The following is a 14,460-nucleotide window of genomic DNA, read 5'->3' as shown; positions in this document are numbered from 1 at the left end:
CAGGACTCAGACAGATACAGAGCTTCTGTGTATTTGAAACGCAGGTAGCTAGACCTGATCGAAACCCCCGCTCGTTTGCATTTTAATGGCCCATTCCCGAGAACAATAGGACTCCAATCAAGAAACTGGCACAGCCACAGACTGATCGGCACCACTCCCTTTACTCAAGAGAGTCCAACTGACAAGGTCAATGACCGCTAAGGACCCGCCCAGCCACCAGAGGCACCCGCCCCTTTATTGGCCGAAATTGAGGGCAGTGGTCAGAGCCCCGTCGAACTATTGGGTCCAAGATCAAGGACTGCCCCAAAGAGCGCGAAATCCCAGAGGGATAAAAGGGGACACAGCCATGTGTTCTGCCTCCTTTGAATCCAGCCTGTGCCAGCCCAACTGCAGCATAACGACTAAACAGCCAAGTTCAAGACCAATGATCGCTACATGGGCTGGTTTAGCTCACTGGGCTAAATCGCTGGCTTTGAAAGCAGACCAAGCAGGCCAGCAGCACGGTTTGATTCCCATACCAGCCTCCCCGGACAGGCGCCGGAATGTGGCGACTAGGGGCTTTTCACAGTAACTTCATTGAAGTCTACTCGTGACAATAAGCGATTTTCACTTGACGGATGAACCCAGCAGAGACGGAGCCACTTCTTCAAACCAGCCACGTGAGATCAAGATAAAGGCCTTATCCATCTGTACAGAGCCGATCGCCCTGAAGATAAGTATAGGTTATTGTAGCTGATAGGTGTAGTTTAACTTGTAGTATATTGTGCTTGCATGTCGAAGTAACCCTTGTGTGTAAATTAACCATCTTTGAACTTGAACTGATTAACTGGTTGTGTGGTCATTTGACCGATATACGGGAAAGCCTTGTGGTTCAGTAAGAGAAATAGAAACACCCACAGTATTGGCGATGCTGTTGGGATAGTATTCCATTAAATTGGCAACATTCCCAACTGTAGCAGCGCTGGACTGAGTCCGCAGCCGCCACACTGAGTTCCTGAGAGGATGAGACAACACGTGCCCCGCGCCGTCGGGAATTCGGCCAGTCAGGTGCGGAGCATCGGTGGGCAATGGCCTGAAGCCATCGATACGTGGCGTGGCATACAGAGTACGCCGCTTTGGAGGGGGTGGAACATCGCGAAAGTGGCGCCACCCCCCAATGTCATCAGGAATTTGGATTCTCCGGCCGTTCGCTGAACGCGATTTTGGTGTCGGCAACCGGAGAATCCAGCCCCACATCTTTACTCCGAAAGTTTTCAGTTTATCTGTTCCATGACTGGTTTGGCCAGCAATCATCACCCCTGCTGATCAACATCAAATGCTCCTGGGTTTCATTACCTGTGTGAAAACTATCAATTTACTTCCTCATCCTTAAGAATAAAAGAAACCCCTTTCTCCACTACTAACTTTCTTTTTAAACCACTCTGCCATTCCCTTCTCACCCTCACCTCAAAAACAAATGACAGCAGCTTCTGAACTATTTTGTCACTGGTTAAAACCATTTGCTCAGTTCCTCTGCTGATTCTATCTTTCCCTTGTCCAACTGTGCACTTCTAGTCGACCCCAACCCCACCCATGAACATGTATCTCTTTCTCTCCGTTCTTTCCCTATTCCCCTCATTCCCTCTCTGAACTTAACTTCCATGAGCCCCACTTGATCCCATTTCCACTAAAACATGTCAAATTTGAAATTTGTGTGATTATCTTTTAATCCTGCCATGGCTTTTATTCCTATCTCCATAATGTTCTCCAGCCCTACAACATGCCACCACCCATTCCATTCCTCTGACCTCCTGTCCATCCTCCTCTGCTTTTCAGGGCTCGGGAGAGAGATCATGAGTCCTGCTGCTTGTCCTGTTTTTGGACCTCTTCTACACCCAGACACAAACTCCCACCACCCCTTCCTCTTTAACCCTCTCCCTGTATCATAATGTTTTCCCCTCCCCTTCCCAGATTCACCAATCAATTTGCCAAACAATCACAGAAAGTTCCTAGTACAATTATAAGGTCCATTCTTGGTATCTGGTTACAAATATTGTTTTGATCTACGTGCAGCATAGGTCATTAGTGCTAAGAGCAGCAACAATATAAAGCAGTGATAGTTTATGTGCACCTCATGGCTGATCCCACCGTGATTGTTAAACAAACCAGACAGTACAAAGCTTATCATAACAGCATTGTGCGGTATTGTTAATGTGACAGGAAGATCTCCCATTAGTTATTTATAACGCTGTGCAGACGTTCACACTGATTTTGGAGACTGCCTGAATTAACATGCTCTGTACATTACATCACAATGTGACAGTATATTTATATTTAGGGAAAGATTCAATACTTTCAACACATATGGCACGAAAACCTTTCACACCAAAGCAGCATTTGATCGAATGTGGCATCAAGGAGCCCAAGCAAAACTAGAGTCAATGGGAACCAGGGGGAAACCTGCCACTGGTAGCAGTCATATCTGGCACAAAAGAGGATGGTTGGCGATCAATCATTTCACTTTTAGGACATCACTGCAGGAGTTTCTCAGGATAGCATCCGAGGTCCAACCATCTTCAGCTTATTCATGAATGTCCTTCCAATCACCAGTCAGAAGTGAGGATGCTCTCTGATGACAGCACAATGTTCAGCATCATTCGTGACTCCTCAGATACAGAAGCAGTCCATGTCCAAATGCAGCAAGACCTGGACAATATCCAGACTTGGGCTAACAAGTAGAAGGTAACATTTGCGCCACACAAGTGCCAGGCAATGACCATCTCAAACGAGAGAGAATCTAACCCTTGCCCCTTGGCATTCAATGGCATTATCATCATTGAATACCCCACTATCAACGTCTTTGAGGGGTTAGCATTGACCAGAAATTGAAACGGCTCAGCCATATAAATACTGTGGCTACAAGAGAGGGTAACTCATCTCTTGACTCCCCAAAGTCTGTCCACCACCTACAAGGCACAAGTCAGGAGTGTCATGGAATATTCTCCACTTGTCTAGATGAAGGCAGCTCCAATTACACTCAAGAAGTTTGACATCATCCAGGACAAAACAGTCCACTTGATTGGCTCATCCCTCACAATAACACACTTTTATACTCTCACTTATACATCGAACATGCATCACTGATAATACTTTGGAGCCCTCAACTTAACGCTCTCACCTAACCTCATTAAATACGGTAACACAGGGATGTACTCCACCCTCATCACTGTAAAACTCTGACATACATCAATAGCTTAAATTTATATAGCACATTTAATATGTTAAAACATCCCTAGGTGCCAAACGAAAGTGAACAAAAAGGATTTGGCCACACAGATAGAAGGCCAGATGACCAAAAGTTTGATTATTGATTTGATTTATTATTGTCACATATATTAGTTTTAATAGATCTGCAGCTGTCGCGTTGTACAACATGGCTCCGCCCGCTCCAAAACCCAATCATCAGTGAGTATGGCGTACACCGTTGGGACGGCCTCAGGACGTCACCTGAAGGCCCTCCCTCGATGCTCCGCCCCCGATGGGCCGACTTCCCGACGGCGTGGATCACTTGTGCTCTGAGTTTTCATCAGCCTTGCGTGGCGGCTGCGGTCTCTGTCCAACGCCACCACAGTCTGGGAGGGGAGCCGTTCCGCTGGCGCCGACTTTTTCATTGCAAAACTAGATACTTCCTCTGGACATAGCCTCAAAAACGGAGAATCCAGCCCCATGTTCTCCTACTAGAGCTGAATCGCCACTGATTTGCACTCATGCTGGGAAGAGGAAATCAGAGACGATTCCCTATCACTTGCCACGCAAATTTATGCATTATGGGAATTGCAAGGGATTCCCTCACGAATCTTGCTAATAGGCCGTTGTTTTGAGTCGTGGAGCGTCCGGGCAGTGGTCTCTGTAATGGGGATGTTTCTGGTGGGGGTGTCTGTAATGGGAGGGGGGGGCTCTGGTGGAGTTTCTCTGTAATAGGGAGGGCTCTGGTGGGAGTGGGGTAGGCAGGATTTGCAATGTGGATGGGAGGGTTGCCCTCCAATAGACTTTGGGGGCAACTCCCTTAAAGGTTACTCCCTTGGCCCACCATGAGGTCTACCGCCAGGGCCATACTGGGAAATACCGGCATCAAATCTTGTCCCCGTGAATCCCGGCTTGGAGAATATGGCGCACAGCCCATTGATAGGATGCAAACCGGCCCCTGCTGACACGAGGTGTGAACCTCAATGCTGCCACCAGCGGGGAGATTGGAGCATCGGAATGGGATTTATTACCGGTGCAATTCCACTTTTTGGCCGACGCTGGATTCTCTGCTCTGCTACCGGTAACAGACGGCGGAGAATCCAGGCCATGGTCTTCCATGGAGCTGTTCCATGCAGACCTGCTGCTTACTGAGTTCTGTCCGAGATTGTTCTCTGATTATGTCATTACATACATCAGTCTGTCGGCACTGACGCACTCCCGTCGCACATTAACCCTTGCTCTACCGAGCACTTTACATTATAATGTATGCAGGCACATATCACAATAAAACAAAGTCTTGTCTTGAGAGTTTTTTCACAATCTTAGTCTTCACTCCTGAAGGAACTCTCTTCACTACTCTGTTTCTGGTATTTAAGTCATGTGATAAAGTTTCTTCTCATCCCAACGTTTCAATTCAGCATCTTTTTCATCGACAATTTTATCATATTGGATATTGTGCTTCTTGGTTGGCTTGACCATTTCAGCAGTCTTGTTCTGGCACGTAATCTCACTTTCTTTCTCCGTCTGAATTGCTGATTCTGCACCAATTTCAATGTTTTTACCTCTTCAGTTAGTTTTTCATTGTCAAGCTTCTCTTCTTCAGTCTCTTATTCTCCTGATTCAATTCTTCACTGGACAGTTCTTATTTTCTAGTTGCTTTTTCAAGGACTTCAGCTTATTCTATATTGTCTCATTAATTTACCTTTCTCCTAAACTTCATCTTGCAAATTTTTCCAATTTTTGTTTTCAAGTTTGCTGTCATTCATTTCAACTTGTTGTTTTAATGTCTTCTACAGAATGCATAGAATCCCTAGAAGGAGGCCATGGCCCATCAGGTCTGCTCTGACCCTCTGAAAGAGCACTCTACCTAAGCCCCTGCCCTCTCCCGGTATATCAGCACAATGATCATGGCCAATCCATCTAACCTACACATCTTTGGACTGTGGGAAGAAACCGGAGCACCCAAAGGAAACCTTTGCAGACACAGGAGGAATGTCACGCAAGGTAAGAATTGAGTCCAAGTCCCTGGTGTAGTGAGGCAGCAGGGCTAACCACTCTAGAGCTGTCATTCTTTTTGTTGATTCCTCTTTATGTTTAATAGTTCCTAGTTCTTTTGAAGTCTTTGGTTTCTGTGTTTCTTATGAGGAGAATTCATCATGTTCTTACTGGATGTATACATTTCAAAAATGGTATCTTCATTTCTAGTTGTCTTAACTTCAGCCAAACCCTTTTGGCTTCATTGTTGGTCAGGTCTCTCTGATGAAATGTTGACTCGTTTCCATTCTGCAATTCTCTTGTTGCCAGCCTTCTGGCATCTTTCATTGCCTTCCTTGTGGCGTCTTTCATTGTCCTCCTTCTGGGGTCTTCTTTTGCCCTCTTTTTGGGGTCTTTCATTGCCTCCTTTCTGGGATCTTCATCGCCTACTCTGATTTCTACCATTGCATGTTCCCTGAGGTCTTTGTTGCTCATGGACTTTTTTGAGAGTTGCCCTCTATCTGGGGTCTTCTCTAATTTTCCTGACCATAGCCATTTGTTCCTCCTTGTGATGGCTACCTTAAGCATTGCCTCTTTAAATGTATTACCTCTTGGGCAGCGCAGTAGCACAGTGGGTAGCACTGTTTCTTCACAGCTCAAAGGTTCCGGGTTCGATTCCTGGCTTGGGCCACTGCCTGTGTGGAGTCTGCACATTCTCCCTGTGTCTGCATGGGTTTCCTCCGGGTGCTCCGGTTTCCTCCCACAAGTCCCGAAAGATGTGCTGTTAGGCAATTTGGATATTCTGAATTCTCCCTCTGTGTACCCGACCAGGCACCAGAATGTGACGACTCGGGGCTTTTCACAGTAACTTCATTGCAGTGTTAATGTAAGCCTACTTGTGACAATAAAGATTATTATATTGCCACTTTAAGTCTGTCATCCCATTACTCAGCTGTCAGCTTCCTCTGTGTTTTTCCCGCTCTTTTATAGTTTTAGCACAAACTTGACTGCTTTTTTTTTTACTTTTAAAAATTCTCCTTTTGCTAAAGGAAAGTCCTTTCAGCGTCCTCTGGAATTTTTTTCTTCTGCCCATTTGTAGAGTCCATTTTATTCTTTTTGTTATTTTTTGATGTGCCACTTTTTTGTTTATTTCACTCGCACTTGGAAGACCCGGTACGCTCTTGTGGTCCAATGGGACCATTGTTTTTAAACCTCGTTAACATTTATTTAAAACTCAAGAAGCTCTCTGCCCGATTGAAGGTCACCACTGCAGGGATTACTGCCACAGAACTCCCGCAGGCTCTCTCCCAATCCTGCACATCAGGAGCCAGTCACTTCTTGGTTTTCCCATCCTTCAGGAGACCTCTCTGCAGTTCACTTACCGCATTTTAAAAACATTTAAAGCACTGCTTTATATGTGATCTTTAAAAAAAAACTTCACGCAACTCTTTGTTTTTTTTCTTCGGTTTTTTAACTTAAAGCCACAGCTCTTTTCTCATTCTCTTTTTCTCTGCACGTTTCTTTCTAAACTTTTGACTCTGCCAGCCAATTCAGGTTTCTTCTGCATCTGTCACACAACCTCGCCAATGTACTTGAGCTTCCCAGACCGTCTCCTTGTCTACAATGTGCGTTTCCGCATTTCGCTCACCCTTCCTGTGGATTCTGACCCAGGGGTCTTGCCATGTTCTCTCCGTTGATCGCCCATCTTGAAGAATCAAAAAGATGGTCAGTTACATTACTCAGCAATATGTCACTATTTCAAATGTGTCTATTTGCCCGAGAGAGGCATTCTTGTGAGTATTTGTTTCAGTCTTCCATTAAAACAGGATACTCACAGGTGTTGGGCCAGAGGCAGTGTCAGGATAATTTATCCTCATCGCCAGATGTAAAGACGCACTTTCAGACACTCAGTTAATGAAAGGATTTATGAATAAGATTCAGCAGCCTCTGGGATGCAGCTAGTTCCCTGCATGTTTCCTGCCTAAGAGGCCTCCACTCCCTGGGGTGATTTTCCCACTCTGAGTCCCCATTGGTCCCCCAAGCAAGGTGACTCTTAATCGCTCTATTTCCCTTAAAGGGACAAGTTCTCAAAGGTTTGTAGAGTCGTAGGAGATTGTGGACATTGTGAGGATGGAGGCCATGGAAGGATTTGAAAACAAGATCAAGGTTTTTAAAGTTGTGGTGTTGCATGACCAGGAGCCAGTGAAGGTTAACAAGCACAGTAACACTCTGAGATGACCCTCACTTTTCGCCCACACTGATATATCCCACATCACTCACTGTATTACCGATATACCAAGTATCCCTCACTTTAATATTCTTCTGTATGCCACAGCCTCCTTTCCTGAGATTGTTCTTTATTCTTTCATGGGCAAGGGTATTGCTGGCAAGGCCAACCAAGCCATAGTTTCCTTTTGAACTAATTGACTTACAAGGCCATTTCAGAAGCCAGTTACCCAGTGGGTCTGCAGAGAACAGATTTCCTTTCCTGAAGGCATTAATGAACCAAATGTGTTTTTAATAGTAGCTACAGGGCTTTCATCATTGATGACTAACTTTATGTTCCAAATGTATTCATTGATTTAAATTCCACCAGTGGCTGTACTGAGATTTGAACCTGTGTTCCCAAAGAATTAACCTGGGCCTCGAGACTACTAATCCAGTGGCATTACCACTATGCCACCAGGGCAGATGGTGGCTCAGTGGTTAGCACTGCTGCCTCACAGCTCCAGGGTCCCTGGTTTGATTCCGACCTTGGATGACAGTCTGTGTGGAGTCTGCACTTTCTCCCCGTATCTGCGTGGGTTTCCTCCGGGTGCTTCCTTTTCCTCCCACAGTCCAAAGACGTCCAGGTTCAGGTGGATTTGCCATGCAAAATTGTCCCTTCATGTCCAACGGTCAGGTGAGATTACGGGGGAGTGGTGCTAGGTGGGCTGCTCTTTCAGAGGGTCAGTACAGACCCGATGGGCCGAATGGCCTCTTTCTGTACTGTAAGGATTCTATGAGTCCACGTTCTCTCCAAAGTAGGATACTTAAGTAAGACACTGCTCGGAACTGTGCCCCCAAAGAGAAATAAAAGGTGTGATGTAATAATTGACAATGGAACACCTCGGCTCACATCAAAGAGGCAATCTTTCAAATCTGAGAAGGTTCCAGAACATCACCATCTGTGAACATGGACATTGTTTGTTCATTGTTCCTTTCATTCATAATGAGAAGCTACTGTTGATACCGCATTGATAATGAATATACAAGATGTTTATTACAGGCTTCTTTCTGTAAAAACCTTATAAAAGTTTGATTTGAACCAATAGCAATACAAACCAAATATTAGCCAAGACTAATGGGATGTGTTACATTTCATGCAGCTGCTGTCTCCAAACACTGATGCTACTCCTACTATGCAAATGGATGTTTACATCTTTGGAAAGGTATTCTGTATTGTCTTGTCTTTTATTTTAAGTTAAAAGTTAATAAGAGTTAACAATTAAATAGCTACAGGTCAATCTAGTGTGGACAAAGAAACCTACTGGAAGTGAATAGTGAGCGGAGGTCAACAAAAGAAAATGATCTCATGTGGAATCTTGCCCCATTGACAATGATGTGAGAGAGAATTCCAGACTGATGTCTGAAAAATGCTACCAAGCTATTCCCAATAACATCTCCCTTAATACATAATACTCACAACTGTCCCCACATCCCTTTATCTCTTGTGGTCTCTCCAATTCTATGATCACTGTCAACAACAATGTTACCTCTGCATCCTCCTTCCTCCCCTTCCCCTTTTCCTTGTTTTCCTGAACAGTGTCATTCCGTTACTTCCCTTCACTTTTAATAATAATCTGTATTAGTGTCACAAGTAGGCTTACATTTACACTGCAATCAAGCTACTGTGAAAATCCCCTAGTCGCCACATTCTGGCGCCTGTTCGGGTACACAGAGGGAGAATTCAGAATGTCCAATTCACCTAACAGCACGTCTTTCGGGACCTGTAGGAGGAAACCGGAGCACCTGGAGGAAACCCATGCAGACACGGGGAGAATGACAGACAGTGACCCAAGCCGGGAATCGAACCTGGGACCCTGGCGCTCTGAAGCAACAGTGCTAACCATTGTGCTGCTTTTGAGCTGTTCGGAAAAGTGCAATAGAAGAGCTAGGTGTGATGGCAAACATCCAATGCTTGTGATTGGGAACTTGCTTCTCGCACATATTCTGGCCTTGATGTTGTGGATTTCTGTCTTGATTTATAATTATATTGGCCGTTCCTTCACTGTCGCTGGGTCAAAATCCTGAAACTCCCTCTCTAATAGTACAGTGGATGTAAAGTAACGGCAAATTATTGCAGATGCTGGAATTGGAAACAAAAACAGAATATACTGGGCAATCTCAGCAGGTCTGACAGCATCTGTGGAGAGAGAGAGAATGGGAGAAGGGAGCTAACGTTTTGATTCTGCATGACAAAGAGTATGTGGTTGTCCTCGAATGTGTTGCGCTTGTTAAATGTGGGGCTCCCCCCAACAGAAGGGGGGGAGTTGGAGGTGGTTGTGGAGCTGTATTTGACCGAGTAGAGTGGAGTTATTTGTTTGCTGTGTTGGAGCGGTTTGGATTGGGCCTATGTTTGTGGCGTGGGTCAAATTGTATAAGGAAGCGAAGGCGAGTGTTCGTACAAATGAGATGAACTTGGGATATTTTCAGCTTCATGAAGGAACGAGGCAGGGTTGTCCCATATACCCTCTTTTGTTTGCGTTGGCGATAGAGCCCTCAGTCATTGCGCTGAGGAGCTTGGATAAGTGGAGGGGGATAGGGAGGCCCGGGGGGGGGGGGGGGGGGGGGGGGGGGGGGGGGGGGGGGAGGTGGTGGAGCATAAGGTGTTCCTGTATGCTGACGACCTTTTGTTGTATATTTTTAACCTTGGACCCACAGTGGTGGATATAATGCAGCTGATCAGGCGATTTAGGGCTTTTTTCGGATATACGTTGAATTTGACATTGAGCGAGTGTTTTTTGATTCCCACTCCAGAGGAGGGAGCTGGCATGAGGGATTGCCACTTTGTGTGGCGACTACTCACTTCAGGTATGGTGTAGGTGGGTCCAGCTCCGTAAATTGAATTTTACAAGGCTGTTGGGTAGGGTTCAGGCAGATTTGTTGAGGTGGGACAGCCTCCCCCTATCATTGGCAGGCCGGGTGTAGGCAGTAAAGATGAATATCTTGCGACGGTTTTTATTTTTATTCCAGTGCTTGCCCGTCTTCTTGCAGAAGGCGTTTTTTCTGGGGATTGAACGGTTGATTTTATCATTTGTTTGGGTGGCTAAGGTGCTCAGTGGGCTAGACAGCTGGTTTGTAATGCAGAACAAGGCCAGCAGCGTGGGTTCAATTCCCGTACCAGCTTACCCGGACAGGTGCCGGAATGTGGCGACTGGGGGCTTTCAAAGTAACTTCATACTTGAAACAATAAAAGAGTATTATTATTATTAAGGTGACGAGGATTCAGAAAACGGTGCTTCAGAGAGGACGACATTTGGGGGGGTTTGGTTTTCCGAATCTGATTGTTATTATTGAGCATCAAACGCTGAGAAAGTGCGGGGCTGAAGTAGAGATCCGGAGATGATGTTGGTGAGGTTGGAGGCAGGCTCTTGTGGGGGGTCGGAGTTGCAGGCGCTGGCAACGGTGCCGCTCCCGTTTGCCCCAGAGAAATATTCAGATGATCCGGTGGTTGTGGCCACGCTGAAGAAATGGATAAATTTTTCGGCAGCATTTTAAGTTAGGGGCAGAGTTGAAGCTGATGACGGTTCGAGAGAATCCTGTGTTTGACCGGCCAGACTGGATGCTAGATTTTGGGAATGGGAGGAGTGAGGGGTGATGGAAATGAAGGACCTATTTTTGGGAGGGCGGCTTCGAGTTTGGAGGAGTTGACAGATGTTTGGGTTGGGATGCCGCGGGGGGAAGCACTTAGGTACATGCAGATGCGGGACTTTGCAAGGAAGGTTTCCTGACATTTCCAGTGACACCTCCCTCCTCGTTCGAGGGGGTGTTGTCAGTGATGGGGTTGGAAGGCGGGGTCATCTCGACAATTTATGGGAGGATTTTGGGAGGAGGATACGATGTCGCTGGAGGGGTTAAGGCCAGGTGGGAGGAGATGCTAGGGGTGACATTGGAGGAGGGGTTGTGGTATGAGGTTTTACAGAGGGTGAATGCCTCAACCTCGCAGATGGGAGCGGGGGCAGATGTTTTGGCTTTTGCCTCGCTGGTCCTGGTGGGGTGGAGGTCAGCCTCTCCGCCCTGTGCCTCAGTATGGCTTGGCACCTGATGGAGTTCCTGTAATTGGAGAAGGTTACGTTTACCTTGAGGGAGGCGATGGAGGGATTCAACAAGCGATGGAGTCTGTTACTTAATTTTAAAGAGTTTGTTACCATCAGCTGCTAGGGGGAAGGGGGGGGGGAGATCTTCCTAAGGCAATTGGGGAAGATCAGACGAGATTCGTTAAGGGCCGGCAATTATCGCCCAATGTGTGACGATTGCTAAATGTGGTTCTTTCTCCATCTGATGGGCCTTACTCCAAGGTAATCATCTCGTTACATGACGAAAAGGCATTTGAAAGGGTAGAATAAGGGTATCTTTTTGTGGATTTGGAGAGGTTCAAGTTGGAACCCGAATTTGTATGACGGCTACGCCTATTGTGTAAAGCGCCCATGGCCAGTGTCCACAGCAACACTATGAGCTTGGGGTACTTTCAATTACATAGGGGAATGAGACTGGGATGCCCTATTTCCCCCCTCTTGTTTGCATTGGCGATAAAATCTTTGCCATCGCTTTGAGGGTGTTGGGTAAGTGGAAGGGGATAATTAGGGGAGTGGTGGAGCATAGGATTTCCCTGGATGCTGATGACCTTTTACTTGACACATCTGGTCCCCATTGTGTGTGATATAATGGAACAACTGACGTGCTTTGGCTCTTTTTCCAGACATAATTAAATCTGGAAAAGCGTGAGTGTTTTCTGAATAAACCACCAAGGAGGAGAGCCAATTTGGGGGTGCTTCCATTTTGCATGGCTGGTTCCAGCTATAAATATTTGGGGATCTGAGTGGCTCGAGATTGGGCCCGACTTTGTAAACTGAATTATACTAGCCTGGTAAGTAGAGTCAAGACCAACCTGCAAGGTGGGATAACTTTTTCCTGACCTTAGCGGGCGTATTCGTATATACACAAGGGATTAATGTAAATACACTACAACTAAGTAAACACTAGAGGGAGCACCGGAGATGTCATGATATGCAAACATGCAGCTAATAAACACTTAGAATAGGACACAACCAATGAGCAGTCAAGACACCCAGAGGTAGCACTACCATAAGGGGGCACTTCACAACCCATATAAAAGGATAGGGCACCCATGCTTAGCCTCTTTCCACAGACAGACATCTAGAGATTGATCATCAGGGTTGATCAGAAGCATCACACTCAGCACGTGGCTTAGAGCAGACTGGTTTAGTTAGACTGAGTTACTACATTTAGATTAGCAGGAGAGTCAAACTCATTTAAGAACTGTGTTAATAGTTCAATAAACATATTGGACTCATTACAAAGTCTGGACATTGTTTTGTCAAAGCATGCATCAAGGAAGCAACTTGTGCTACACGAAGAAGCATAACACAACAGGGTCTAGTCGATCAAGGTGAACATTTTGCCACAACTTTTGTTCTTTTTCCAGTGTCTGCCTTCCTAAATCTGTTTTTGGGAGGGTCCAGAAGTTGATATCATCCTTTATTTGGGCGGGCAAGACGTCAAGGATTCATAGGGCAGTCCTTCAAAGGGATAGACAGTCAGGGGGCTTTGTGTTGTCGAACCTGATATTTTAATACTGAGCAGCTAATGCGGAGACGGTGCTGGGTTGGTGTGGTGATCCAGGAGCTGCGTGGATGCAGATAGAATCGAGGTCATATCGGGGGTCTAGTCTGGGACATTAGTGATGGTCTCACTCTTATTCTCACCAACAAAGTATTCGTCAAATCCAGTTGTTTCCACTTTGAAGATATGGAGACAATTTTGGCAGCATTTTGAACTGGGGTCAGTTACAAAGCTGTCCCCCAACTGTGCCAATCATCTGTTTGAGCCGGTGAAATTAAATGCTACGTTCGGGGAGTGGGAAGGGAAGAGGCTGGAGAGAGTAGCCGATTTGTTCCTGAAGGGGCGATTTTCCAGTCTAGAGGAATTGACGGAAAAGTTTGGGCTCTCTGGTTCAAATTCATTCGGATATATCCAATTTTGCAATTTTACGAGAAGAATTTTCCTGACATTCCCTGTGGTGCCGCCAACATCTCTAATGGAAAGGGTCCTTTCTCTCGTGGGGTCAGGAAGGGGGCACTCTGGTATTTATGGACAGATTTTCTTCGAAGGCTCGGTGTCAATGGAGGGGGTTGAGGCTAGGTGGGACGAGAAATTGGGCTCATATTGGATAATGAGGTTTGGTGTGAGGCCCCTGGCAGGATAAACTCCATGTCCACGAATGCGAGGCTTGGTTTGATCCAACTTAAGGTGGTTTTTAGGACGCACCTGACCAAGTTCAGAATGAGTCACTTCTTCGCAGGGGTGGAGAACAAGTGTGTGTTCTGTTCTGGAGGTCCAGCTATTCATGCGCACATGTTCTGGTCTTGTCCTAAACTCATAAGGTTTTGGATCTCCTCCTTTAGCACCATGTTGGCGATTCTGATGATTGAGCTGGAGCCATGTCCTTTAATGGCTATATCCAGGGCGTCCGACTCGCCGCAGCTGCGTATGGGCACGGGGGCTGATATCCTGGCCTTCGCCTCGCTGATTGCCCAGAGGCACTGCCTGTGTGGAGGTCTCCATCCTTCCCAGGGCCTTGATGTGGCTGGGGGATCTGATGAAGTTCTTGTACCTAGAGAAAGTTAAGTACACCGTGAGGCGAGCAATCGAGGGGTTCGAGGGGAGATGGCAGTCTTTTATTATTTATTTAGAGGAATTGCTCACCATTACTTGTTAAGAGGGGGTGGGGGGAGGTGACCAGGGGGTGCAGAATTAGGTTTTGTGAAAGGGGCTGTTTTATGTTTCTGTTCTTATGGTTGATTTATGCTTTTTTTGATATTTTGGATTTTATAAATTGGTAAATGTTAATAAAAATATTTTAAAGAAATAGAATTGTACAAAATCATTTATATACTGCCTCTTCGCAATCATCCATTCACATTTTATGTCAAATTTCATCCTATTTCATTTACCCATCTCACCAAGTCTGTCAGAGTC

At 46.0% G+C, this 14,460-nt stretch overlaps 1 protein-coding gene across 1 annotated transcript in view; it reads left to right on the top strand.

The window, feature by feature from the left end:
* The first annotated feature begins 8,107 nt into the window (after positions 1-8,107).
* LOC119978265 (probable cytosolic oligopeptidase A) overlaps positions 8,108-14,460 on the top strand; it is a 75,660-nt gene continuing 69,307 nt past the window's right edge. The window contains exon 1 of the mRNA XM_038819753.1: positions 8,108-8,630. Within this exon, the coding sequence (XP_038675681.1) occupies positions 8,548-8,630 (83 nt within the window). The 5' untranslated portion in view covers positions 8,108-8,547. The remainder of the gene's footprint in view (positions 8,631-14,460) is intronic.

The sequence above is a fragment of the Scyliorhinus canicula genome, chromosome 15 (genome assembly GCF_902713615.1).
Source record: "Scyliorhinus canicula chromosome 15, sScyCan1.1, whole genome shotgun sequence".
Classification (NCBI taxonomy): Eukaryota; Metazoa; Chordata; class Chondrichthyes; order Carcharhiniformes; family Scyliorhinidae; genus Scyliorhinus; species Scyliorhinus canicula.
This window is presented reverse-complemented; position numbering and strand designations above follow the sequence as displayed.